General features: G+C 41.0%; 2 protein-coding genes and 1 long non-coding RNA gene across 6 annotated transcripts in view; 2 read left to right on the top strand and 1 right to left on the bottom strand.

Annotated features, from left to right (window-relative positions):
• The first annotated feature begins 841 nt into the window (after positions 1 to 841).
• Positions 842 to 3,987, top strand: LOC123968226. The gene is made up of 3 exons (XR_006824416.1): positions 842 to 961; positions 2,149 to 2,242; positions 3,509 to 3,987. It is a non-coding gene; the product is annotated as an uncharacterized LOC123968226 (long non-coding RNA).
• A 942-nt stretch (positions 3,988 to 4,929) lies between these two features.
• The window catches only part of LOC123968219 (circadian-associated transcriptional repressor-like), a 63,758-nt gene continuing 41,417 nt past the window's right edge, over positions 4,930 to 27,270 (top strand). The window contains exons 1-5 of one of the 4 annotated variants that reach the window (XM_046044828.1): positions 4,930 to 5,001; positions 6,619 to 6,703; positions 12,352 to 12,484; positions 17,380 to 17,646; positions 19,146 to 19,210. The gene's annotated coding sequence lies outside the window, so the exon portion shown is untranslated. Of the gene's footprint in view, positions 5,002 to 6,618; positions 6,704 to 8,287; positions 8,704 to 11,642; positions 11,734 to 11,782; positions 11,841 to 12,351; positions 12,485 to 17,379; positions 17,647 to 19,145; positions 19,211 to 27,270 lie in introns of those variants that run through there. The other 3 variants (XM_046044829.1, XM_046044830.1, XR_006824412.1) reach the window with 3 other exon arrangements.
• crabp2a (cellular retinoic acid binding protein 2, a) lies at positions 13,816 to 20,995 on the bottom strand. Its single transcript, XM_046044832.1, has 4 exons — positions 20,687 to 20,995; positions 16,739 to 16,917; positions 16,018 to 16,134; positions 13,816 to 14,529 (listed from the first exon to the last, which is right to left on the bottom strand). The coding sequence occupies exons 1-4, from the start codon at positions 20,766 to 20,768 to the stop codon at positions 14,479 to 14,481; spliced, it is 429 nt and encodes a 142-aa protein (XP_045900788.1). The 5' UTR covers positions 20,769 to 20,995; the 3' UTR covers positions 13,816 to 14,478.

Below are 27,270 nucleotides of genomic sequence, written 5' to 3'. Positions count from 1 at the left end.
TAAAGGCACTGAAAATATACTTGAAATTCACATAGTATGCTTATAGTACATTCATACTTCGAACATGCTTACTACTAAGTATATTAAAGATATATTCTCCTGAGCTTTAACATACTTCTCAAAAGTATACATTGAATAAATTGGTAATAAATATATACTTAATTGAACTTTTAATTAATATGCTTAAATAAAAGTATATTTTTTACATCATTTTAGTCTATTTATTCAAAACATATTTATTTAACTCTTAGTAAATACTCTTTTGGTGTAGTTTGTGGAAGTACATTGTTAAACAATTACACTTTTAGTGGGTTAAAAATATATTTATGCCAAACATTTATGCCAACTTCATTGTGTAGGCTACTGCAAAATATTGCAATTATTTATGTAATTGCCACATGTTTCAGCCTGATTTCCAGAAGTATGATTTTTAAAACATATTTTTTTAACATAAAAATATATTTTTCAAAAGCATCTTATTTTTCTTTATCTTTATCTTTTTTTCATTTCTTTTCTTTCTTTTCTTTTTTTTAATCAGGTAAATAGCTAGTGATATTAAAGACCTCTTTCATAAGGGTAACCTGGCCTAGAAGGAAGCAGCACATGTTGTTAACTTAACAAACAACAACATATAGAAATAAGCATACTTTAAATCATAATACAGTAATACTTGTTTCAGTTTTTAAACAGTAAACACATGTGTACACAGGGCCGAAGTGTGCCCTCCCGCCCAGCCCACTAGCACAGTCACACTAGCACAATCATTTTGTTTCTCAGGTTTCTTTTGTTTTACTTTACGGTGGACACCACAGACATAATAGGAAAAGAACACAGAAGAGAACAATATCCGGTCAGCTCCCTGCAGAAGTTAAATGTGAAAAGAGCTAAAGAGGCGTTGCCTGGCAAGTTACAAGCAGGAGAGGACAGACGCAGAGACTGCCGGCAAAAATCGTCTTTGTTGGTAAGTTTATTATTGTTAGCAAGACAACACAATCGTGTAAGTTAACTAAAGTTGAGCTCACTCTGGGTTTGAAAATATTTTAGCTCTGGTGTGTATTAGCTAATGCTAGCACGTGGATTAATATATTTGTTAGCTAACGTTAGTTAGCATTTTAATAGCTTCATAATCGAGACAGCAACTTTCGTCTGCCTTAAACAGTGTTGGGAGTAACATGTTACTAAAGAAACGCAATTAACGTTACAGTAATGTATTGCTTTTTGCTGTAAGGCAGTTTTTAATGTTACTGAAATTTCGGGAACAATCAACAATCTCATTAACCTGTTGCTGGAATTTGATGCATGAGATTTTAACAAGGCAGGCCTGTGCATGTGTGTGTATGAGCCCTCAATTCTGCTTTTGCACTGTTAAAATGACCAGTGAGGTCTTTATCAGAGTAATAAATGCAACAAATGTGTTGCTGTCTGTGTGCTAAAAAATAGGTTCACATTTTTATAGTCTACCTTAATACTCACATGTCCGTGTTTACAGGAAGTTATTGGTCACTGTAATCATTATTCCTGCCCATATAGTCTGTAAAGACATCACCACAGTTGTCATTTTTGTATAAATTCATTCTAAAGTTTAGCTGAAGCTACTATGAATCATCGGCTAAGCATCTGTGTTAGACTATTCAAAAGTGGACATCTTCTAAAGGTACACTGTTTTTTTTTTTAGAGATTTCACTTCACTGCAACCATGGAGGGTGTAATCATTACAGTGACCAATAACTCAGTTATAACAGCAATGTTAAAGTGAACACGGGTATGTGAGAATTGTTTTAAGACGCGCTTGAAATAATGTTTTTATGTAATGCAATGCCTGACCACACGATATAATAGCTTGTGATGTTATGTAAAATACTGCTCAACTTTATGTCCATTTATATGGTCATAGATCCTGTATTCAACTTTTAAAAGTTGAACCTACCCTTTGCCAACTTTAACCAACTTAATGCAAAACCCAGAGTTGGAATTTCCTGCCTTAGATCAAATAAAAAATAAAAGAAAGAATAATAATAAAGATTTGCTATAATAATAGAATTACAGTGTTTATAATGATACGCAAATGAAGAACTAAACTAGGTGGAAGTACTGGCCTAACTGAATATTTATTATATCTCATTTGCAACTGCATTTCTTTTCTTTTAGAGCTTCCTGGGATTGTTGCCTCACTCAGATGGCTCAGAGGCCACGAAAATCTCAAAGGACCAGCTGGACCCTCACAAGCTCAATGTGCTCATAGGTATGTCTGGCTGCTGCACACGATCACTGTTCTTACTCTCAATACATGTCAGCGGGGTCAGACTAAATAAACAAATATTCTTGTGAAAAAATAATTTTATTTAAAATATTGTTATACATTAAGTAATTGGCTACTTTTGTACTTGCACAAATTGACTGCTGTGTTAATGTGAAATGACATGTAGACAGAACAGTTGTGAAGCAAGTCTGTATGTTTGTGTTATTTGTTGTACCTGTTTAATAACATTTTATCATATACAGCTCCTTGGCTGAATGCACAGTAGTGTTTATGTAATGTTTTTGATTATGTTGTAATGGAAGAACTGAGCATTTACTAACTGGTAGTCAATAGGTGCGTTCGAGATGACTGCGGCTGACTTTAGCCGATTTGATAGGCTAGTTTAATGTGAGATGCAGGCGACTGCGGGGGCAGGGTATTAAAACAGCGCCGTCAGACACAATCTACCTCCGGTAGACTGCGTGAGCTTACTGTGAGCTTAGAACAATGATCAGGCAAAAGGTGGTTACAACTTTGTGCAGCAAGAGAAAAACAACCGCGTGCGCCAGACTCGGCGCCTGCCACCGCCTTGCTCCCGCGAGGTAATGTTATGTCATGGTGATGTGACATCATGGTGACGTTTTGCAGCGCCGGGTGACAAATTCTGCCTGCCTGCCAAGAATTAGATGCACCTCACGTGTGGTAACGCCCTTTAATGCTGAGAAAAGAGGTGGACTCAAATCTCGGCAGGTAAATTAGCCTACATCATCTGTTCTGCCTAATTATGCATCCACCTGTATAGGACCTTTTAAGACTCTTTACTGTGCTCATTGATCAACCTCGGTTATCACCACATATTTATTGCTAAATCTCAAGGAATGCTGCTTCTACTAACTGTAGATAATAAAATATCAACAGCTCTAAACTACTCTAAATGTTCATGAAATATTTCGATTTATCATTTACCCCACAAAGAAAATTATAACATTTAAAAACAGTATTTGGAATTGCATGTAATTCTCGGCAGGCAAGCAAAATTCGGCATATCACCTGCTAAAGTCGCCCCCTCCCCTGCCACATATACGCTGTCATTCTGTGGGAAACACTGCACCTGAACCTAAACAGTTAGCATCAGAACAGTTGGACATGATGTCATGTTGTGTTTCAGCAACTTTAAACAAAATAAAAAATCTGATGGAAATGGTTGTTCATTAATTAGAGGTAATATTGCTTTGATATAGACAAAATATTTCCTTTTCCCTTCCACAGATGCTGTGTGATAAAGCAGTTTCCAAACACCATAGTGTCTGCAGTCACAGAAAATGCAACGAGTCCTAGGATAAGGATTGTGACATTTTTCAGTTTCAGTTTGGTTCCACCATTTGTACTGTATGCTTGTGACGGAGTATCTTCACTACAGTTGAGTAAGCGCTTGGACTGCCATACCAACTAGCCTGGCTCTTTGGCGTTGCTGTCAAAGTTGCATGTTTGGTATGCTGTAGACCTGTGTTTGAATCTGGGTAGGGTGACTGCTCTCGCATTTGGCTGCATATGGTGTCAGAAGTAGGATGGCTTGCCGTGAGGTCATCTGAGCCGTGCCCAGAGTCCGAACCGTATGAGGGACCTCCATGGGTAACATTAATGATGGGATGTGTATAGTGTACTTTTCAGTAATACTGATCATATGTCATCATTTTACTGATTTTATTGTTATTTGAAGGTATTTTGGTCAAGATGTGATACATGCTGCTGTACCTTTTAATGTACAGGAATTTATTTTTGTAATATACACAAAATTAAAGTTTTTTTAATGGTCTGTATGTGTGTGTGTTGTAAAATACTTTTTTTTACTGTTTTTTATTATTATGCTAAAAGGGAATTTTGCAAGATATTTTTAATGCATTAATAATGCATTATTCTCATACTGAATGGTTTCATAAAGCAGCTTCCCAAGATATTAATAGTGGCTCTTGGAGTATACTAGTAATAAATTACTAATATGTTAAAATGCTAATAAAAATGTTCAGGGAACACATTTAAAATATATTTAAACTGTTCTATAAGTATAGCACAAAAGGGTATTTTAAGTTAATTTTAAAGAAGTATATTTAAATTACAATAAAGGTACTTAAAATAGGTCCATTTTAACACAACTAAGTATATTAAAATATATTGCAAGTATCTTAAGTATTTCTAAAATGGCACTTAACATACTTTAAGTTGTTCCAAAATAACACATTTAATATACACTTAATATAGTACAATTAAAATATGATAAGTACGTCCAAAAAAAGTGCTACTTAAGTATATTTCTTTTTCACTTGGGATATAAGGTATATAAGGACAATTAATTTCATACATTTCATTAGACACATTAATTTGCAACATTTTTTAACATTCCGGATTAGCATCTCTGCTAATTGGACTTTTAGTAGGAGGATACAGTATTCCAAATTGGGCCAGATCTGATTCAGAGATATTTTTATAAATTTGTAATAATTTGCTCAAGTCAAGCATTGGATTAATTTGGTGGTACTGTCCTAATTGTGCTTGTATTATGTATTGTATGTATTATATACACAAAATGTATGGTCATATTTTATTTTTGGTTTAATTTAACAATATCTTTTGTTTTGTAACACTGTGTATTAATTTGATGTTGAGTCACCAAAGTCCTCCAATGTTTTTAGCATTGCCATTCTGGTAAGACCGTCAAGACCAACGGCAGCAAGGTTCAAGTGTTCGTTTCTCCTGTTTTACAGGTCAGTGAGTTACACAAAAGCACAAAAATGATAATTAGGCATAGTGAATCATTATCTCTTGTGTTTAAGTTGTTTTTCGTATTCATTGTGTTATTTGATTATAAGTTACTTACACTCTGCTATGTTAAGAATGACAGTAACGGTAAAACAAACAAAAATGTTAGATAGCACTCCTACTCCTTGGTCAATGTAAATGTACACCGTTAATGTTTACAGCTCCTGGGCATTTTCTTAGTTTTATATTCAAAGTGTTTTATTTTTATTTTGTTTATAAAAATAGGTTTTGTGTTGTTTAAAGATCATCCATATTTATTAAATGTCATTATCTTGCCTGGAACGTTATAAACCGTTGGTAATTTGAGGAAAGTAGCGTCTTTGTCAGTTAGTACAGAACTATTGTAATAAACGATTTATTTAGCCTGTTAATATAAAAAAAAAGGTTTACATTCCCTGTCAGTATGTTAAAGGTTTACATTCCCTGATAATATAGGAAAGGTTTATTTTCCCTGTTGATAAGTGATAGGTTCACGTTCCCTTCTAATGGGTTGAACAAGGTATGATGAGTAGGTGGATTATTTATCATATTTGTGTATGAAATGTATTTATTTATTTTTTGATAGATACATGTTGTTAACTTATTGTAATTTAGTAACTTAGTTAGAAAATGAGTGACGTGAAAAAAAGACTTTGATGAGACTTTGTTGATCGACTTAAAACTGTATTATTAAATAAATTCTGGTAAGACCGTTGAGACCAACGGCAGCAAGTTTCCAGTGTTGTTCATTTCTCCTATTTTACAGGTTTTATCTGTCTACACGCACTGCGTCTGGGGCCTGTAACATAATCAACATATTACATTACTTGAGAACATAATTGGGGATCTGTAGCCTACTGAATAATGACAAATTATAAAATGGGGTAGCTTTTGGAAAAGGTATTGAATATTATTGTTATAGTTTCTTAGAAGGTATTTCAGCTAGACAAAGTGTTCCCACAAAAAAGACTTTTCAGCAACATTTATAAATTGTATTTGCATTGTTTTCACCAAAAAGGGAAATTAATTTAACCTGTTTTGCAAATAAACACTATCAACACACAACACTCAAATAAAGTACATTCTACAGCCAAACATTAACCCACGATGGATCAGACAGGAACTTTGTCCTACACTCAGCAATGTCTCAGCAAAACATTTTGGGTTATATTATTTATAACCCAAAATATTTATATGTTATAAATTCACTTAATACAAAATTCAACAAATGAAGCTTCTGAAATCTGAGACATTTTACAGTAAAATGCTGTTGCAGTTCTGATAAAATGTGCTAAATTGGATGCTGCTAAAACAAATTTCACCACTTGGTGCCGCTCTGTTTCAACTAATGTATTTTCCAAACCTGGCTGAACAGCCTCATGGTGTGCTTGAGTACTATAACAGCTGATCATAATTGTTGGGTTTTTCTTTTTGCAAAGATCACCCAAGGCCAATTTGTCTTCTGATTGTAAGTGCTATGACTCGTGATTGTCAGCTGATGAGGCATTCATATTATGCTGAATTCCTCCTTTCACATTTGTTGTAATGTTGCTGAATGTCTTTTTCTGTTTCTTGTAAATCAGCTTTTCCCAGTCGAGACTCATCATGTGGTGATGGATTTCTGCCAGGACTAGGACAGAGAGTGCAATGGGTTTGGAGAGTAAACTCGTAAGTAGCCAGCACATCTTGAAATGAAAAGAACATCATTAGCTTTGATTTATGAATCCAGTGGGGGAAAAGATAATGCTTATTAGATAATTGACCTCTGTCTGTCCATCATTGCTCTTACAGTTACTGCCTAATTGACATTGGTCTCCATCAGTGTCCTTGCCGTTATTGCCTTCCTCTTCTTTGTCTTTATCATCTGCTTTCTTCACCTTCTGTCCTCCTCTTGGATGTTAGTGGTTCCTGTTCTCATGTCATATCCCTTGTCATTGCAACTCCAGGGATGTTAGTGAGAAGCATTATTTTGATGACATGATAACAATGCACAGTGATCTGAAGACAAACACACTTTTTTTTACCTATGCAGTGACCTACATTTGCATTTTTTTGGAAGGTGGCTGTTACAGTAACTCGACTGGTAGCCTTATGTAAAGTCAGATGCTCTCACACGCAACCAAACCACACTGTACACCAAAGATTCCTGCACAGAGGTGGAACTGGAGTGGGAGCCAAAGGACACACATATACACACACATACAGACTGTTTCACACCAGTGGAAACTATGCAAGAACCCATTAACGTCAAGCATAAAATCGAACTTTGCAGACTCATGCTGCTGTAACAACACAATCATTGAATCAATGCAGAGTAGTTTTACGGCTTTTACAAACCAGTGCTGTACAGTAGAGCGAATATTGAATAAAGGTGGACAACATACTCTTTTCTCTGTGTTCCCACTAAGGGATTTGACATTGATTAGCCATTTAAGAGTTGCCTAAATATTTCTAGATATTCTACCCAGACTTACCCAGAAGTAATTAGATAGAGATAGTTAGACATCAGTATTTTAGATTACTCCTCTGATGTATATTGGATGATTACTCCTGATGGTGCATATTATATTAGATACACAATCATAGATTTTCTGGTCTAAAAATGAGAGATAGGCCTACCCCCAGAAAATATTCTTAACTGCATGTGAGCTATATCAACAGAGATTGTATGTTGAACTGACGTCTAATGCTCAGCATGTTGACTTTTCCATGTCAAAGCAAATGCACATCTTAGGATGAGGAGCACAAGGAATGTCTGCTGGCCGTACTACATTAGTTGGCATGTCTATGGGATATTTTGCCTGTTGGATGATTAGTAAATCAACGTCAGACATAGAGCTTGGCTGTGTAGATGGATAGATGGAGGGCAGACCATAGCAACAGTGTGTTACATATTATCAGAGAAGTACACTAGCTGTGATTTGTAGGATAAATTGGACGGTAGTGACAGTTAAGTGTTAGTAGACAAGCCTGTTTTCTATCTGTCTGTCAAACATTTTACACTGGTGGTTATCACGATGATTTTCTGTCAGCGTGCAGTGCAGGAAGAGTGCACGGCTTTGCCATTTCAGAAAACATTACTCTCTCACACAACTTGTGGGAAGCCGATTTGGATTTCTTTTCATGCACACACACGTTTCAGTGCGTGTGTTTGTATGACATTGCGTGCGTGTGCAGTATCAGCCAGGAGTTGTTTTTTTTATTTGTTTTTTACAAGGTGTGCTTCCTCCACCCATGTTTCTCAAATCACAGTCCTCTGCAACCTATCAAATGACACCACAGCACCCCTCAGCCAGCGCCACATTGTGTCCAGCAATTACATGTCGGTCTCCGGTATGCTTTGGCCTGGCCCGCTGTCTGGAGCTGGTCAGAAGAGGAAAGAGGTGGAGAGAGTGAGGAAAGGAGAGAAGGAAAAAAGAAGAAAGAAGAGAGAGAGGGTGATAAGCTAAACCTCATGTATGCAGTAATCAAATGCATGCTCTTTAAATGTACCAGTATCTTAACTTCTAGCTGTTATTTTTCCTTTTAAGATTTCCCAATCTTAAATCTCTGTAGACTTTCTCTTTGATTCCCTGGAGACGATTTAATGTATTAAAAAACACTCATATCCAGGTTTTTCTGTGTAAATAAGCTGTTGATCCATAATAAAAAAAAACAGTTGCTGTGTGTGTGTGTGTGTGTGTGTGTGTGTGTGTGTGTGTGTGTGTGTGTCTTGACAGTGAGCTGATCCTATAAAAAAGGAATGAGTCATTGAGTTCTGACAGTTGATCACCCTGTAACGCCTGATGATCCTCCTGGGCGCCTCTCTCCACAACCCCACTAGCTCGCTGTCTCCTTCTACATATAAACCCTATGTTGCATGTGTACATGCTACAACACTATATGACCAAAGTACGTGGACACACCTGCTCACCTACAGTTGTGTACAGAAGACAGTTAAATTTTAGACAACAGTGTACTTCCAACTATTTAGCAAAGGTTGGGGAAGGTGCTTTCTTGCTTCAGCATGACAATGTTCCTGTGCACAAAGCGAGGTCCATGCAGAAATGGTTTTCTGTGTTTGGTGTGGAAGAACTTCACCGTCCTGCATAGAGCCCTGACATCAACCCCTATCAACACTTGTGGGATGAACTGCAACCCAGACTGTGAGCCAGGCCTTTATCAACCACCATTTTGTCCCAAAATGTGCCTAAAACCAGAAGAGTGGAGGCTGTTACAGCAGCATATGCCCATGGTTTTGGAATGAGATGTTCCAAATGCAACCACTAATGGGTGTACTGCTGCAGTGATAAAGGAGAGGTAGTCTTCTCGGTCAGTTTACATGCCCCCCCAAATTAAATGATGCAATGTTTTGACCATCAAGAGTTTCGACAAGCAAAGATTTGTGAACAAAAAACAGGAGATATACAGTATCTCACAAAAGTGAGTACACCCCTCACATTTTTGTAGATATTTGATTATATGTTTTCATGTGACAACACTGAAGAAATGAAACTTTGCTACAATGTTAAGTAGTGAGTGTACAGCTTGTGTAACAGTGTAAATTTGCTGTCCCCTCAAAATAACACATCACACAGTTATTAATGTCTAAAACCGCTGGCAACAAAAGTGTGTACACCCCTAAGTGAAAATGTCCAAATTGGGCCTATTTGGCCATTTTCCCTCCCCGGTGTCATGTGACTCGTTTAGTGTTACAAGGTCTCAGGTGTGAGATACTGTATATACAGTATATACAAACAAAGAACAGCTCCTGATAGATATATATATAGTGAGGAGAATGTGTACAGTGAATTCTTTTTTCACTTTATTAGGGACACCTATTCAAACTTCAATCCATAAAAGTCTACTTTTATGATACCTGTAAGGTTCACAGGAATGACCACAGGAATAAACATATAATTGAATGTACACATTTTTGACAGAGTCAACAAAAACTGAACATTATAAAGTTTGTATAGAGTTAGTATATGAATCTGAAAACGCAGAGTCAATTTCGTCATTTAGGAGAATTCTTAAATTGACTTCTCCCACCCTCTCCCTCTTTCTCTTAATCTGTCTTCAAACTGCATTATCCATCTTTCATCGTCTCTCTCTGTCTATCCAGAGGTCACCGTCAGAGTCTGTAATTAGATTTATCATTACATTCTTTATCACTACAATGGCTTCATTCAGCCTACCTCTGGTATACTGTAGGAGCACTGGTTTGGATAATGAAGGTCATGGAAGACCAGTGATATCAGTTCGGGGATTCTCCCCACCGAACTGGCGGTTGATCTGTTGACGTCTGAGCAAAGAACATAAAAAACCTTTGGCCCTTTGCGTGTAAAAGAATGAATCATCTTTTTATAAAATTAGAATAGGAAGTTAAAAGGAAGCGTTCGAGCATACCTCGCCCCTCCTTTAGTCTCTGACTCAGCGTCTCCATGTCTCTCTATTTCTCCTTGATTTTATTTTTCCTAATGAAAGGATTCTTAAAGGGAAGAGTTTTTGAATGTTTTTGGTTTGAGTGTGCTGTGTGGCTCAGTGGGCAAAGGTGCCAACCATATACTCTTGATTTCCAGACTTCTCCCAATGACCTGTCCTGAATACCTTCCCCACTCTCTCACATCTTTCCTGTGGTTTATTACCTCTGCGTCTTGACAGAGAAATAAGGGATTTTTAAGATAATTCAAGGTCATATTTAAAACCTAATTTCCTTATGTTCACATACAGAAATGAAAATGAAAACTGTGCAGCCCAGTGTGGTTTTGGTGACTCCTTGTTTGTACGTTCTCTCCAGTAAATATTCAGACTGTAACGATGAAAGAGCAGCACTGTGTGTGTGGTATGCCCTCATGTGTACTATTCTTGACCAATGTTTTACAAGAGGCCTCAAAGGTTCCTGGGTGGTCTAATTGCGTTTGCCACAGGAGATTGGTGCACTTTACCACGGTGCGTGTGTCTGTTAGATGTGTGTATCAGTTTGTGCAGGCTTTCAGGTGTGTGGGTGTAAATCAATATCCTGGACAGAGACAGTACAGTATAGTGTTTAATGACACTCACCTGTCATCGCACTGTGACATGCATGCTTTTTCTATGAGTTCATGTGTGTTTGTGCAATTACAGACTATGACGAAGATATGGGGGCTTGTGCCTATTTTTTTTCCAATCATGCTCTCCCGCTCAGCCTGCGGGGCATTTCTGCTGCGAGCCCTCCCACTTCTTTACTATCTAACCCAGAATGCACTTGACCCATGTGACAATAATTGCTTCAATCAGATCACAAATCACCCATCTTGACTTTTGTGACATCCTCTGAAGTATGCAGACACACACTCCACTCCTCCCTGCACATAAGTAATCTGTAAAACCTGGCTCCGCTGTGGCCTCTGGGCACCTAAGCTAACCTGCTCTTGCACAAGCGTCAATAGCACAAAAGTTTGCCTATGGTCACATTGTTAGACACGTTAAAAAGGTATCTGATTTCCACTTAATTCTGATGGATGTAGTGCATTTGTTATGCGTAGGCATATTCATTCATCATACAGGTGTTTTTTATTTTGTGGGTATGTATGTGTGTGTGTGTGTGTTTTTACTCTTTTTGTGTAGGAGTGAGTTTAGGATGTTGCCAGACTGTCTTATGTTCCTTGTTACGGTTTTCTGCAAAGCCACCAACCTGCAGAGATAACGATGCAGTCAGGATGCCAGCAGCAGAGACGGTGTGTTCAGTTTGTTCTTGCTTTTCAGACCTTCTTGTTGGTGTTACGTCTTAGAGGAGTTTTCACAGTTTCTTGTGGACGAGGCCATTTGCCTGTTCCCTATTTGGGTGAGCCACAACAGTGTTTTAAGTAATGCATGTACAGTGTGAGTGTTTGATGGTATGTGTGAAGAGTTCCCAGAATGTGTGTTTTTAGTTTGGTATGAGAATGTGTGTGTGTGTGTGTGTGTGTGTGTGTGTGTGTTTACGGGGTCCAGTGCAGGGCGGGAGTGTTTTGAAGGGGGCCAGACAGCTGCCTTTTACTGCCCCAGGGGGTAATAAACAGTGAGGGAGGGGTAGTTATTTACCCCTTTTATTAGGGCAGGAGGCAGAGGAGGGGACTTTATTGAGGTCACACTGTAACTACATACAGCTGCAAGGCAAGAAGAGAAATAAAGAAGAGACAGTTTGTAAAAAAAATAAATAAATAAAAGAGCAGTTTTAGCATCACCAAATTCCTCTCTAAGGAATCCCTCCCTATCTAGTTATTACTTGTTGTATAACAATAAGTATGTGTCTGTGTGTGTGTGTTAGTGTGAACCCAGGGTCATCCATCATTCTTACCCTTTTTCATTTCCAGGTCCCTTAACAGCCCACTCCTTGTTAAGAACATCTGCTGTCAATCAGCTGTACCCTGTAATCCAATTGGCATTTCCTGCCATTGGAGACACGCCCACTGACCCTCGCTCTCTGGCCATTCAATGATTTGTCAGGTAAGATCAGTGTCCGACACAAAACGCTCCCAGGTTGACCGCATTTTGTCTGATCACCCTCCTTGGTTACAATAACAACAGATGCTCCATAAATTTGTACTTTTAAAGGGATAGGTCAACATTTTGGGAAATATGCTTATTCGCTTTCTGGTGATTGATACCATTCTAGTGTCTGTGCGGTCATGGCAGTGAATACATAGCTGCAGCCAGCAGCCGGTTAGCTTAGCTTACCATAAAGACTGGAACAGGAGGAAACAGCTAGCCTGGCTCTGTACAAAGGAAGAAAAATCCACCTACCAGGACCTCCAAAATTCCCGAACTGATACGTTGTATCTCGGTTGTTTGTTGTTTTGTACAAAAACTGAAGTGTAAAAAATGACAATTTGAAAAGGAGACAATGTACACTGATTAACATTCAAAGCAAATGTAAATGTACCCGAGTTAGCCACAGGCTGGTTTTCATCGGCTCATCATTTTGGGGAAGTTAGGAAATGGACTGTTTCTGTTAGTCATGGCAAACTTAAGTTTTTGTAATTAAACAAACATGACATAGCAGATTAATTAGCTTTAGAGGAGCTAGTATGCCAATTTTGTTACCTTTGTTACACGGAGTGTGTCAGGCTAGATGTATCCCCGTTTCTAGTCTTTTGACATAAGCTAAGCTAACCAGCTGCTGGCTCTAGCTTCAGATTTACCTTACAGATGTCAAAGTGGTATCAATCTTCTCATCTAACTGTCAAGACAGCAAATAAGTGTTTCCAGTGTTTCCAAATAATGTTGAATCATTCATTTTAAGTCAAGCAGCCTGTAAAGACTTTCCAGAGAAATATGGACCACATTCAACCAATTGGCAAATGAAATGGAAAAAAAACAGAGTCTAAAAGAGCAGAGTCTAATAGTGGCATTGCCACAGCTAGCTCTCTGTGTGTCGCTTCACATGCCAGGGAAAATTTCAGGATGAGCCGACCCTCATGCAATGTGTGATAAAAGTGAGCAGACAGAGAAAATAAGTTATATGGAAACATTTTCAGCCTTGAAGCATAGTGAGGGAGGAATAACGAGGGCATGTGGCAGAGAAATGATTGACAGAATGAGAAGGGCGGGATGGGAAGACAAAAAAACTGAGAGGGAGCACGAGAGAGTGAAAGGGAGGGGACAGACAAGTTATTCTAGTTGCAGACAGCTGACAGAAAGCCTAAAATAAGATGGAGTCGTCTAATGTGTACATATACTGCAGCTACACTCACAAACCATAAAACATATGTGCTGTTAAATGCTTTTACGCTCCTAATGGTTTTCAGTACTGGAGGGCCAACGAGTCGACACCAGGCTGAGTTAATATCGTGCTTTATTGTTTCCCATAGAAAGTGTTGTTTCCTATGATCACATTTCATATAAAAGAGACACAAAGTAAAAACTTACAGTACTGTATCAGACTCCTAGTGTAGTAATAAATATAAAATCATTGTGAGATGGGCAGAGCTAAAGGAACAGAGAGCGGGGACACATCAAAACTGACCTGAAACTGGAAGAGCTCAAAGATTGGTTTACACATCTACAAATATAGTCTCACACTTCGTCTGCTGCCACACAAACTCACACACACATACACATGCACGCACGCACGCACGCACGCACGCACGTACGCACGCACGCACGCACGCACACACACACACTCGCACACAATGCCAAATAAATGAGCTGTCATTTAGCAAATATCACATACAATGCAACATACATTTTCATGTTTAAAACCCAGCTGGTCACGTTTGATGGATCTGGAGAGGCAGACAGATAACTCAGAAGCTAAGACCATTGTAGATATGTGACATACTAGATACAATTACCACACTTATTACATAGTGAAGCTAACAGAGATTGTGAAAACTATAGACTGCTATCTCCCAGCGCTGCCTTAACAAAGGGGAGTAGTGATGCAAGCGGTGATGCAGGAGAGGGGTGCTGGAAGGACGAAAAGTGAGAAGTGCTCTTGTTCATTGTCGTTCATAGACTCTGGTGCATATCACATCGTCTGCTGTCATGGTCTGAAACGAGAGGAGAATGTGATGTTTAAATATACTGGCACTGTTATCTACGGTTTTTGTGAATTCAAATATAAAATATTTCGTAGAACAAGGCATTAATGTAATTCTCTCTAAACAACCAAATTAAGCTAGCAGTCAAGACCAACTGCTCACTGTCTCCAGCAGTCAAGACCAACTGCTCACTGTGCCAAAATGTTTTGAACAAACATTTTTGGAAAGATATTCAAGCAAATATGTTGTCCTCAGCAACTCTGTGTAAAACCCTGACACAGTTACATTCCTGCTGGCTTCTAAAAAGGCAGTTGTGAGTTTAGTGCTTAAGAGCAATCAGGGACCAACCCTCAATTAAGCATTGCCCTATAAATAAATGTTCTGTTTAGAGTTTGTTCAATTCAAAAACACATTAACTTCGGAGAGGACTGTGCAGGATGCAAGATGTCATCCCTGGTTGGACTGGTTTACCGGTAGACTTGGGCTGATTTAATTATTTGAAATGCTTATCACGCTGCTCATGTTTTAGCCAACCTGGGTGGGGTTTCTTATGAAATACAGTTCTGTTTGTGGAACAAGCACCTTATCATTCACAGAAGAGTGTTTTGGTAGCTGTCAGGGGCAGAACAAAACACTGCAAACCACTCAGAATGACAAAAAAAAATCATACTTGACCCTTTAATGTTTCATTATCAACCTTCACTGCACAACATCATAATTATTAGCTCGCCCTGTTCTATTTTGATTTTGTTTTCTCACTTTCATGACTTCAAGCATGTGTACTTGCATTTGTAATCTCGACAGAAGCTCTTTCATCTAATGCCAGAAACATTATTATATTGACTTTGTGGTACTTTAAGCACAATTATATAATTGTAATCTAAAGGCAACACTTTAGATTATAGCAAATTACAAATGACTGTATTATTTTGTTGTTCTTCTCTGCTATCATCTACAGTGCTCAGTATGTTGAAAACACAATTCTGCCAAAATTCAGTTAAATACTGTAGCCTGCACATCGTCCGTTACTACAAACAAAAGCACAATTTGTAAGTTAGAAAAAAAAATCTTGAATCAAGGTCCTCTCACTAGCTTTTTCTCATGGAGTTTGCTCAGTTGTCATCTATTATAATTTGACCAAGTTCGCACGTCATGTGACGACAACTCTCCATGTCAACTGACTGCTCAATCTGCTGATCTGCTGATGAAGACTGTGATATGCTGTAAGTGGGCCTTTCTGTTTTCAAACACCTATTTTCAAGTCAAGAATGAACTCGCAATGCAAAAGTCCAATTTAAGTCATGAGTAATTCAATTCCAAGTCAAGTTGATTTGTAACTGACTCAATCCCAAGTCATGTCACTTGTGTCCACAACAGTACAGGTAGATGCGGTTAAGAATTTTATTGGTTACCCATATGAACAACAACCTTACACTGTAATTTGTTCTCTGAAATCTACAGTAAAATGTTAACGTCTAAATCTAAACCCTGTCTTACCAGAATGAGCTTGCCATCATTGGTGATCTCTCGTGTCCAGGATGTCTTAGGCCCTTCTCCTTTCTGCAGAGTCTGCTCACAGCTGATCTTACTGTCGGTTTCCCAACGTGGAAAACTCTGTGGACAAAGAGAAAAACCATTAGACCACATCATGTAAATTGTTGGACATATAGATGAATGGATGCGCAGATGTATACTATGCCATTCAGAGGCAAAGGGACATAATGAGGGAGAGAGAGCGGCCAATGGAGAGACAGAATAAGAAAGGTGGAGCAGGGCGATCACTGAAAGGTTATAACTTGTGATGCTCTCATCGTTACTAGAACGAAGCGCTGGCTGGTTGCATGTGTTTGCTTTGGAGACGGCCAAATAGACTATGGGAAAATTGGGAGCGCAACGGGAGAATTAAGGAGGGACCAAGGGCAGGAAAGGGCAAGAAGGGAAGTTGAAAGGGGTCGTAAATAGTGTGAAGGAGCGTAGTGTAGCATGATAGGCCTTCAGAGACCAAGGGAGGGGTAAAGATATGCTATCAGTCCAAATATGATGAAAAGCCAAATTAAACAGATTGATGTAATCTGGATAGCTCCCTCCCAAAACCCCCATGTCTTCAGTATGTGTGTGTGTGTGTGTGTGTGTGTGTGTGTGTGTGAGTGAGTGTGTGCGGACTGGCCAAGAAAGTTTAAGTGAGAGAGGGATATGTTTGCATCCGTGCGTTTCGTACTGTGCAGGGACGTCCGTCCACCGTGGCCTCATTGAACTCCTTCCCCACAGTGAAAGTGATGTGGGTGGTGCGGACTGTGGTTGAGGTTTTAATGGACAGTGTCTCGCCGTCCTGCGTGATCTCCACCAGTGGCTTGGAGGCTGCCTTCACCGCAATCATACGCAGCATCATGTTCACACCTAAAACACACACACACACACGCTACACAATGAGATAATGACAAAACTAGAAAGAGTATATGCAAGAAGGGTTTTGGGGTTCATATAAAGGTCAATACAAACAAAGATAAGTACAGTTGCTCTTGCTGTGGCTTCCTTGAATGTGTGTGTGTGTGTGTGTGTGTGTGTGTGTGTGTGTGTGTGTGTGTGTGTGTTTGAGTGGTGTGGTGTTGCTGCTTGTTCAGTGTTCTCCTGCACACTCCGGATAAAAGGATTAGCCTAGCATTGCACAGCTCTGTCCAATAATGATGACAGAGGAAACAGTGAGGTCATGTGGCAAAGCATTCCCCAACACTTAATCATCATTGCACACACGCGCATACACACTCACCTATGCCTAAAAACATGGACTAATATGGTGTTTTGTACTTTATGCAATGTAAACGTCATTATTCTGCTCTCTTCTACCTCCCACAACCACAGAGAGATAGCACACTCAAAGTGTGTTGCAGTTAAACTGATGATACAGCGTGGGAAAAGAGAGGGAACAAGGAGCAGGCCAGTGTGGAGGGAAGGATGATGAGAGGAGGTGGGGGACGACGAAGACGAAGGGCAGTGGTCTGTGTGTGGTGTGTGAAGATCTCTGTCCAAGTGTGAGGGGGAAGTGTGTGTCCGTCGTCCAGTGTGTATCTGCCGTCGAGTTGGGTTTCACACTTCTCACCTCTCACACATTCCCACCTGTCAGCAAGGGTAAATATATACACGCTCAGAAATGCACAGTCATTCAGCATGCATCAGGATGTCCAGACTGTACACACTGTATGTACTGCCCACACACACACACAGTGCAGTGTGTATGTGGATTGTCGTCGTCTCTGTGTTTGCACTTTGTTTTCATATATTTGGTACCAGTTTTACAGAAACTGAGTATGTGTACTTACAGAAAGTAAGTACACATACTCAAATATTGTACTTGGGTGCAATTTTTGCTGTACTTGTTTCAATTATGTGCTACCTTATACTAATAATGTACTATATTTCAAGGGGTAAATATTGTACTTCTTACTGCACTACATTTACATTGTGTTTTTGTTATAGTGACACTTGAGGTTAAAATTTACATCCAAAATATGATGCATTGTATTTTTCTGGTTTACATTATAGGTGCAACATCTTAGAGAGTACAGGGTGCTATGTATGTATATATATATATACTGTATGTATGTATGCTGTGTATAAGTAAGAATTATTGGGGGTATTCCTCCTAAATCACATCTGTGATGAGTTTAAATGAATAAAACTTAAATGACAAAAAGGTATGCATCATAGATTAAACTTTCCAACAGTATGTAAATATGTTGAAATTTAACATCAACAAACTAACATCTATGTTAGTACTTAAGTACATTTTGCTGACAATACTTTTGTCTGTAATTCTGTAATTTTACTTTAAAAAGGCTTTCAATGCAGGACCTTTATTTATAGTTAATAATAATAATAATAATGTGTCATTTAGCTGACACTTTCATCCAAAGCGACTTACAGAGCCTCTGTAGAAATTAGGGGTTAAGTGTCTTGCTCAGGGACACATTGGTGGTTGTTACAGGCGGAACTGAACCCAGATCTCCCACACCAAAGGTATGTGTCTTATCCACTGTTCCATCGCCACCATATTCAGTATTTCACACTGTGGCATTGCAACTTTTTTTAAGTAAAGAAGATAAACACTACTTCATCCACTACCACTGCATACTGTAGTGGCAAATATGGGTAGTGCTGAAATGGTCTGTCGATTAATTGATAGAAAATGAACTTCCACCAATGTTGATAATAGTCATTTATTAAGGACAACATAGCAAACATTATCTTGTTCCAGTTTCTAATTAGAATTTGCAAACTGTGACATCCAGTTGCTAAAAAATTATCCAAAATCAACGAATGTATGGATTTGGCCTCAAAAAACAAATAAACTAAAAAAAAAAAATACAAATAAAAAAATGTAATACATTGTTACTACTTCCCATAATATATGTATATTACATCACATAAAATAATGTCAACCTTAAAAGGTGGGTAAACTGGTAGTTGGGTTTAACATGGCACATCACTGCAAACACACCTTTATAGCTCTTTAGTTCAAAATATAACTCTGTTAAGAAAAAAAAAATCTCCTTCCTTAACATCTGAATTAGCCTACTTTAGGCAACAAACCCACCTGCAGACACCAACTGACCTCTGTGTCTCTCCAGTCTGTTGACTCAAGGGCTGGCCTGTGGACCATTTGGGAGCCACAGAAGGGACTGCAGCTTCTCAGGTAACTGCCAGTTGTTAGAAGTTAGAAATTACCTGAACAGATTTTTGCAAACCTGTGACCAAAATGCATGAATTCACACAGACCTGGCCACACACACGCACAGATAGAAAGACGGTCAGGGTCAAAGGTCAAAGGGCAGAGGAAGCATTTGGCACAAGGGGAGATGAGGGCAGCAGGAGTGAGGAAAGGAAGAGAGGAATGAGGGAAGGAGGAGGGTGCTGGGTGCTGACAGGCTGCCTCCATCTGCGCTTTGCCCCCCCCCCCCCCCCCCCCCCCCATGAAACCAAGGGCCATTGCTTTCTGTGTTATGTCGATGCAGAGAGACATTATAGGAGCATTTGTCGGATATGTGTGGGCGTGTGTGAGGGAGAAAGAGAGAATATTGGCAGTGGCACCAAGTAGGCCTAACAGTGTGGCATGGAGTTTAACCTGCATTCCTGTTGCATTTCCTCCTCCTCTCTATTTTTTTTTTAAGGATCTTTATTAAATTTCAAACATGACAGATTATCCTCCTCCTCTCTATTTGGCACTCTTACACACGCGCACAAACGAGCTTATCCTCTCATTATTGCGCATGGTTCTATATCATCATAGGCCTATTGCCATTTTCCCCTTTGTTATAGGCTCCCACCTCACTTTCCGCCTGACACACACACGGAACGAGGTGGAGATTAAAAGGCAGTTATAAACCTATTAAATGCTAATTGGTGCGCCAGTCTACAGGAAAGAATTCGCGCTCCCGGCCAGTGGTGTCTATATCCAGAACAATAGTGCCATTTGACAGTTATTTCAATAACCTCCATATGCGAGAGAGAAAGAGAAAGTGAGAGATCAAAAGAGGCGTTGTTTGGTGCAGTCATCTCATAGTTATCTCTCCATGTTAGCTTACGTGATGATATGAATTCCAGGTGTGCACTGGAGTTGGCTACTAACGAGGCGCGCACACACACACACTCACACACTGACGCCTGAATCCAAAAGCACCAGTGATGACAAAACTGTGAATCTCAGCAGCAGGTGTTTGTTCATTCCCCGACTGTCACTTCAGATAATGACGTGACTGTCCTGCACTGTATCGTGCCATAACGGTCCTCTTCAACACAATCTGAGGCTGTGACACACACAGATGTGCCGCCGTTTGTCTCTATTGTGTTAGCAGGGGAGGACAAAGGGGGAGAGGAGAGTAAGAGGGGTGAAACTGGCTGGGGGCCAAGCACTGAATTTTGGGTTCTGCAGAATGACAAAGACCCCCCACCTACGCAGTACAGAGTGCGATCCCCGCTGGTGCACGGACACAGAGGAAGATTTGACCTATAATGTGCTGCGAAAGCTACAGTTTGAGCTGACACGTCGGATCTGTGTCATCACGCACAAAAATAAAGGCTTCATGAGAAACCACTCTTGCGCAAAAAATGAGTCAAGCTGCCGCATTAGGTCATGGTAAGATTTTTTTTAATCATCACTTCTATCACTTACCCAGCGCTTTCAAGAGTTCCTCGAAGTTTTCAGAACTCTTCATCTCCCAGGTGCCGGCGAAATCGGGGATCTTACGCTCCATTTTAGGCTGCAGGGAGTTTGTTGTTTAAAGTAGGTGAGCTGGCAGGTCCAAGTGTGGTCGGTGCGCTGCTGTCCCTGCGCGTCTTTGCCAAAAAATGCTCCAACTGTTGAATCTGGTCTGGGTGTGGGGGCGCGTCGGGTGGTTTGACTCTGCCTGTCCAGTTACTTCTGCCCTCTTTTAGGGATGAGTGACTGACTGTCAGAGCTCTTATCTTACCTATGTGCCGGTCCACGTTATACGCGGCTGTAAATGAATGGCACGGAAAGCAGCGATACTTGTGTATGGAAGTACACGCCCCTTTCTATACTGTCACGCCCCGCAGTCCAACAGATTGCAGGCAAAGGTCCACGGTGCTTCGACCTGACCACGCCCCTATAGGCTCCATGTGCACTTCAGAGCTGCCCACGCACCAAGCATTTGGAGACGCCTCTCATCCACGCGCGTATCTTGAATCAGCCAAGGTGGCCGCGCCCTGATGGCACTGTGCGCTCAATAGAAACCTCTGCAGACTTCATATAGCCTAATATTATATCAAATGTTGAGGTGTACGATGTGTTTTTCCACTTGTGATACAGGCAGTGATGGCACGGTTGAATGAATGGCTTCAATGCGGTGAACATTATTAGTGCTAAACAGGGAGGATGTCAGCCAGGCCAGTCTGTTGACAGAACATGTCGTCTTGGCAGGGCGGTGCGAAGGAAGAACCAGTCAACTGCCAGACTAGCAGACTTTATGGATGGCAGTGCTGTTGTGAATGTGAGGGTGTGTTTTTGAGGAGAGACACAGAGAGGCCAAGTTCACCGCCAGCCTCCTGTGAGCCACGGCGCTGTGTCATAAAAATAAAAGCGGTGGTAATGGGATACAGCTTCTGGCCTGGACTGGTGGGCTATCCTTTTAACGGGGCCTGCGTCAGAGGAAAAAACACCCCGAACCCATGAGTGAGGCACAGAGAGTGAGAGGAGGCAGAAATTAAAATAAGAGGTGGGATTGGCGCAAGTCGGCGGCATCTCCTCAGAGCTTTTCGCCCCCCGCTGCGCAGACTGAAGAAAGGGGAGAGAGGAGGAGGAGACGCGGGGGCATTTGCAACAGCGCGTCAGACGAACCAGCGGGGCAGGGGCAGGGGCCCGCGGGGCCTGAGGCAGTCCTATAAAGAGCACGCACACTCACACACAAGCTGTAGGTACGCGTGCACGCGCTGATGATGGATGGCAACGGGACAAAGCCGACGTTAACTATTGACTCTTGATGGATGATCCCATCCGCTACACTGCACGGCGAATTAGCGTGAGGTAAACCGGGTGCCTTGGTGGTGGTGTGTGGGGGGGGGGGGGGGGGGGGGGGGGGGGGGGGGGGGGGGGGGGGGGGGGGGGGGGGGGGGGGGGGGTCCTCCAACAAACCGTAGACTAACACGTTACACAACCCAGCTAATACACTGGCTCAGTTGTCAGACTTATAACAAAGACACACTGACTAACAAAGGTGAAAACCAGCCTCAGATTGATATTTGGTAACGCGATACGCGCATTTACGCAGAGACCTGCGTCCAAATCCAGGGCCTTGCATCAGGCCCAGCGGCTCTGTCTGATGTGAACAAAGATCGCTCACATTGTTTCCTTCATCCGCACACACACACACACACACACACACACACACACACACACACACACACACACACACACACACACACACACACATGTTCCTCATTGGCCACACACCATGCCACAATCACAGCATGTCCTCACAAGTTGCTCCTGGTCCAAACAACAGAGATGAGCCATTAGACAGCCATATCAGAGCTGTAATTTCCTCTCCAATCTCCCATCCCCTCTTTTTTGTTTCCTGTCATTCACTTTTTGCAGCTTACTTGCAGTTTTGATCTCTTTAAGAGTTTGCTCTGGCGATACTGAAATAAAAAAACACTTTCAGTAAAGTAGAAAAGCACCATATGAAGGTGAGTTGAGTCCAAATCTAAAACAAAAATATATATAGATTAAACCACAGCATGAAGGCTGCCTCACTGCTGCTATGGTGGTCTGTCGAACACAGTCTGTTCAGAAAGAGGGAACTGATCATGCCCCCGGTTAGAAAGTGACTGATGCAAACACAAAGGTTACAATAGAGAGCTGTCTAGTGTTGGGAAAATTCATCTTCAGCGTCGCTGCAGGCCATTAGCATATTACCATGACACAACAAGAAATGCATCAAGGCCTGTGAATCAAACAGGCAGCCATGCAGTACAGCACAACGACAGCCTCACCCATCTTGTGTGCGTGCTGTTCAGATGGGGCTTGATAAAGAGCTCTGAAATGTGTGTGATGCTGCATGTCAGCACGTGATGACAAAGCACCGCTCGGCATTCAGATCCATTCAACCGTGCTCTGCTCCTCTCAACCTTTCTCTCGCCGCTCATTCCTTCCCTGCATTTCCCCTTTTCCTTTCTGCCTCTCCTTTACCTCATGGAACTGCCCCCCCTCTCCTTTTCTTCCTCCTCCTCCTGTCAAGCTTTTGTTCTTTTGTGCTGCTCTGACACATTCCTCAAGCACGTTGAGGAGAGGGAGAAGGGGAGAGGATGGAAAGGAGAAGAAAGAAAAGGGGGGAAAAGTTAGTGAGAAAGTTAGAGACTAGAGGTGCAGGTCATTTGTTATCTCATTGTTGTGGAGTAAACGATAGGGAGAGTGAGTCAGCGAAGAGAGAGCTAGGAGATCAAAGGCAAACAGACAGTGACAGAGATGGAGAAGTTGAGAAACGGTGGAAGAATGAAGGTGACAGATATGTAAAGAGAGACTCCTCTGTCTTTGGAGGAGTATTAGTTTGCTCCTCTGGTGCCAACTTTATTTCACTCATCTTCATTTCCATGCTCCCTTCCAAACATTATCCGCATGTAAAACTGTTCATTTCTGTTCTGTCATCTTCATCTTTCTGCGTTGTCTGTCATACCAAGAACCATTGTTCGTAACTGATATCACCAACTGCCAGCACAGATATTCACAGGCTGCACCATGTGCAAGCAAAACAAAGTGTACTGTGACTTGTTTACAATAACGCTTGGCTCGCATCATCCTGAGGTCACGGCAGAAATGCCGCAGACCAAACCAGAAAGAAATAAACAGCATATATTAATATAGAAATAGGAACAGAGGCTGATGATTTTCTGTTTCTCTTTTGGAAATCCTGATACCTGAAGTTATATTTTATTGCGCTGAAAGTGGTGAATTAGTTGATTAACAGAAAGTGAATCGCTAACTACTTTGATTAATCACTGAATTCCTATATCAGGTAAAAAGTGCAATCTGTTTCCAGCTTCTTCACTGGGAGGTGTTTCTGCTTTTCTCTGTTTTATATCATTGCAATTGAAAATTTTTGAAAACTGTTGGATGGACTAAACAAATAATTTAAAGACGTCACCTTGGACTGACATTTCATTGATTTAATGACGTATCGACAATGAAATAATCATTGCTACTAGTTCAAATGCTTGTATCCATATATGTAAAGATAATGTCCAGTCACTATAATTTAAACTGACAACTACAAAAAGATTGTTTTCCAAAATCATGAAATCTGAAATCTGAAATCAGTTGTAGCAGTAGTGACCATATCGCTCCCTCTATGTCTCTCTACGGTTTTGTGGGCCACTGTTACTTTCAAATCAGGCTGAGCCTTGTATCAACACTCTCACTGGGGTGAACGGTACAATATCTCAACTCTCACTTCCTCTTCTGCTGCTTATTGTTTCCTATTTCCTCTTCTCATTCAAATGACTCCAATGTGAACCATCTCTGTGGAACATCCAGGCTGTCTACAGACTATTTATTGTCCCAAGGAACGTTTATGCGGGTGTGGAATGGGAAACTACATGCACCACATTACACTTAATGCAAGTGTATGTTTAGTATATAGTGGTGTCCTATTACAGTTGTGGCCCTTGTCACGTTCATGTTGCAGTCACAATTTTTTGATAAGGAGCAACTTGTCTGCACAAGTTTTAAATTGTGGGTGTCAAAGTGTGCGTGATTAGCCCGTTATAAAGTCACACTTCAGTGGCATTCTCCACTTTATCATCCAGATGACCTCCAATAATATAACGCTCACCCCAGCAGCCCTGGTAATCCCAGATGTGAACTTGACCCTGGCCTTCCCCACCGCCAACTCCTGGAAGTCATTATCACTGCCCTTTACCCTCGGAGGAAGCCACTGGGCATGATGTGCACATGCCTGCAGACAAACATGCCATTACAGTATCTTTCTCTTGTGATTAACTTTTGTGTCAGTGGGGGGTTAGGTCCTCCCCATGGGGTCGTAAAATAAATCTCAAGGGTTGAGATTAACTGGACAGGAAGAGGAGAAAAACTGTTCTGTGTACTTTTCTTTAATCCTTGCTCCTGACTTGTGAAATACAGGACAGTTCTACCTCCTCCTGCCTCTAAAAATGACAGTCTGACATGCAGAAATCACTGACTGCAGATATACAGCACTAGACACAGAGTTAGCTGCTCTCTGTGACATGCACACCAGTTGCACAACAAAACAGCCACAGTGACACCCTCATTCACAGCCAAAAGTGTGTGCAGCAGCGCGGGCTGCTGGCACGCTGACCCCACCAAACCATGTGGGTTTGATTAGAGCAGAGGAGATGTCAGCATTTAACTTCGTAGGTGGAAATGAGAAGCAGGGAATGAGGGAGACCAAAGAGCAGAGAGGAAAAGATAAGGAACCGAGTGTGTCCTTGTGTGTTTGTGATATTGTGCATGTACAGTAATGCTTGCCAAAATCCTAAAAAAAGAAAAAAGTTTCTGTAACAAGATACAAGGCCAGCCATGAGTGGATGCTGTAAATACGGGATGCCTCTGCTTTGTCAGCAGAAATATGTGTCTGCGGTGAGCCCTTTCGTGTGTGTGTGTGTGTGTGTGTGTTGAAATCGTCCTCTACCGGACATTTGTTACTCATTTATTGTTCTTCTTTGGAAAAATCTGATCTTACAGGAATCAGAACAGAAAGTGTCAGACACCAATCATCACTTAATGGCCTGCCCACACACATGACGTCACTTTACCCTGTCACTTACTTACACTGCATTTAAAGCATCAGTATATCAGAGAGAGAGAGAGAGAGAGTGTGTGTGTGTGTGTGTGTGTGGACATGAGTCGAGCTGAGACTAAACCTCCAGATGCCTGGGCAGTTGCACCCAGACACCTGTATTACTCACACTCTATTCGTTTTGTCCTTCCCTCTTCCCTCCCACTCAGAAGTCTTTGTGGTTCTAATTATCGCGCTCATTTGTTATGAGTTGGTCTGCACAGAGGGAGAGCTGAGAGGTTAAACTGGGAAAGGAGGCACTGAAGAGGTGCTGAATCCAAACCAGAAAAAAAAAAAAATTAAGTTTATTTTATCAACATTATTTTTACTTTGGTCCCATTCACTTCATTCAAATGTCCACCTCTTCCAAGCGTCCCCTCTGCTTTTGCAGTTTGTCCACTCTGCTGCTGCCACCTACAGTTTAACGAGCCCGTGGGCCCCTCTGAGGTGCTACGTGACAACAGCACTGTAAACGGCTTTGTATTGTGTTGAATGATGCTGAATTGCTTTACGCTGAACTGGGAGACGGAGGACAACAGAAGGGAAGGATTGAGAGGAAGACAGGAGAAAAGAAAGGAAGTGAAGTAGATAGAGATCCTCGCACGGAAGGTTGTGTGAAGAGCAGCGAGCTAAAGATGATGGGAGAAGAGGTGGAATGAGGGAAAGCTGAGAAGAAAAACAAGCGCTGGTTCTCATGCTTTCCACCTTATTTTATGTCCATGTGTTTTGTTTTTCTGAAACCCCCCCAAAAAGTTCAATTAAAGTGCAGCCCTGTTTTTTTTATCGTGTTACTCCTCCCTTCTCCTTGCATCCTACTGCTCTGCCCCTCCACCCTCACACCGCCTCTCACTCTGCACTCATTCTTTTATTCTCCTGTAGCCTTTCCTCTTTGACCCGAGTCGACGATTGTTGTTCGCGTTTGCTTTTCCTCAGCCATGATTGTGTGTGTCAGCGTGTGCGTTCAGTAGACAGTGTACATGCATACGTGTTGATGCGTATGTGTCTGAATGTGTGCATACACATGTAACTGACTATAATGATGTCATGGATTAGGAATGGGCATGGTTAAATACTTCACTGGGGGTCAGCCTCTGGTCACTGTTACTGTATATGACCTGTGTGGGTCCCTAAAGTCTCCAGAATTACCTGACGAAACGGTAACATATTTATGTGTTTTATTGGTTTTTTAATTGTCTTGAATAGCACTCAGCAGATATATCCATTCCCTGGGGCCTCTGGGTAGAAAACAGAAAAAGAACATCTAGTTTAACTGTGTCTTCTGATCCGTGATCCTATGACTTTGCCAACAGCCTGTGAGAAAATGGAAGGAAAGAATAAAATTAATTGGAAAGCAGAATTATAAGCTTAAAAACACTTGCACCTCTCAGTCTCTGCAACAGAATCATGAGGCAGTTTAGAAGTTAAC

This window comes from Micropterus dolomieu, linkage group LG03 (assembly GCF_021292245.1).
Source record: "Micropterus dolomieu isolate WLL.071019.BEF.003 ecotype Adirondacks linkage group LG03, ASM2129224v1, whole genome shotgun sequence".
Lineage (NCBI taxonomy): Eukaryota > Metazoa > Chordata > Actinopteri > Centrarchiformes > Centrarchidae > Micropterus > Micropterus dolomieu.
Note: the sequence above shows the minus strand (reverse complement) of the source record. Positions and strands in the feature narration are given on the sequence as shown.

Bases quoted from the DNA above. Each gene is read 5' to 3' on its own strand.
- crabp2a (XM_046044832.1), bottom strand. From the start codon at position 20,768: ATGGAGCGTAAGATCCCCGATTTCGCCGGCACCTGGGAGATGAAGAGT. The intron at 16,918-20,686 runs GTAAGTGATAGA...TGTGTGTTTTAG, and splicing joins GGAACTCTTGAAAGCGCTGG to GTGTGAACATGATGCTGCGT. The intron at 16,135-16,738 runs GTACGAAACGCA...CTTTGTCCACAG, and splicing joins TGGACGGACGTCCCTGCACA to AGTTTTCCACGTTGGGAAAC.